The sequence below is a fragment of the Haplochromis burtoni genome, unplaced genomic scaffold (genome assembly GCF_018398535.1).
Source record: "Haplochromis burtoni strain Fernald_Lab_line unplaced genomic scaffold, NCSU_Asbu1 Contig_1106, whole genome shotgun sequence".
Taxonomy (NCBI): domain Eukaryota; kingdom Metazoa; phylum Chordata; class Actinopteri; order Cichliformes; family Cichlidae; genus Haplochromis; species Haplochromis burtoni.
This window is the reverse complement of record NW_024583467.1, coordinates 45,451-46,625: the sequence shown is the minus strand read 5'-3', so window position 1 is coordinate 46,625 and position 1,175 is coordinate 45,451. Positions and strand designations below refer to the sequence as shown.

The window sequence follows — 1,175 nt, the reverse complement described above, 5'->3', positions numbered from 1 at the left end:
ATGTTGTCAAACTGAGCTGTGTGATGAAGTGAGTGTGACAGAAACACTCAGACTGTGTTTCTCTGCTTCATCAAGTCAAATCTGGTCCTCAGAGACTGAATAAAGTCCTGTCCCACTAACAGCAGCTCCAACAGTCTGTTCACTGCTTTCTTCCTGTCAGTCTTCATCTTTCTGCTGCGTCTCCTCTTCACTCTGACCACTTTCTATCTAACAGTGAGCTCCCAGTGAAGCAGCAGCATTCAGCCTGTTAGAGTCAACACAAATGTCTCCATCCAAGCTCATGTTGTGCTTTGTTGTCCTCTCAGTCCCCCAGGTGGAGGTGGATTCAGGGGTGGAGTCTGTGCAGCTGCCCTTCAAAACCACATTTCACCTGCCTGAAGATGCTAAAGTGGAGTGGATGGACATGAAAAACAGAAAGGTCCACGTGTATGAGAACGGCTCTGACCAGCCTGAAGAACAGGACACGGTGTATAAAGACCGAACAAAGATGAATGAAGAACTGATGAAAACTGGAGACTTCACTCTGACCCTGAAATACCCCACAGATGGAGACAACAGGACCTACACCTGCACTGTCTACAGTAGCGAGGGAAACATCCTGCTGAAGAAACAAGTGGAGCTGAAAGTCGGAGGTCAGTGCTGTAGATACAGGTCAAAGGTCAGAGGTCATGTAGTAGTTTATTCTCCAAAAGCTGTTAGTTTGAATCTACTTTCTGTTCATTTGTTTTGATCTAAAAGCCTGAAATGTCAGCTACAAAAAGAAAGTTATAGCTTGCCTTCAAGACTTTGAAAAGGACAAAATCATTGACCGCCTCACATATCACCGCCGTTACCCAGGAGATGCCATACCCTGCATTTACGGACTTCCTAAAATCCACAAGGAAGCTGTCCCACTCAGACCCATAGTCAGTAGCATAAACTCAGCCACTTATAACATTGCAAAACACCTTGCTACCATCCTTGCTCCTCTCATGGGGAACACCCCACACCACATCAAGAACTCCACCGACTTCACCGACAAGGTCCAGAAACTTACCCTGGATCCAGATGAAACCATGGTGTCCTTTGATGTAGTCTCCCTCTTCACTTGCATACCCACCACGAAGGCCGTGGAGACTGTCAGAAAACGACTACAAGAAGACAGCTCCTTGGAGGACAGGACCAACTTCACACCC

The 1,175-nt window shown here is 46.8% G+C and overlaps 2 protein-coding genes across 4 annotated transcripts in view; both read left to right on the top strand.

The window, feature by feature from the left end:
* Nucleotides 1-981, top strand: part of LOC121813070 (V-set domain-containing T-cell activation inhibitor 1-like) — a 10,791-nt gene extending 9,810 nt beyond the window's left edge. For both annotated transcript variants that reach the window (XM_042216544.1, XM_042216545.1), the window contains exon 2: nt 306-981. In XM_042216544.1, coding sequence (XP_042072478.1) covers nt 306-730 — 425 coding nt within the window. In that variant the 3' untranslated portion in view covers nt 731-981. The remainder of the gene's footprint in view (nt 1-305) is intronic.
* LOC102299794 (butyrophilin-like protein 2) overlaps nt 1-1,175 on the top strand; it is a 26,638-nt gene that overhangs the window by 21,028 nt on the left and 4,435 nt on the right. The gene's annotated exons all lie outside the window — the stretch shown is intronic.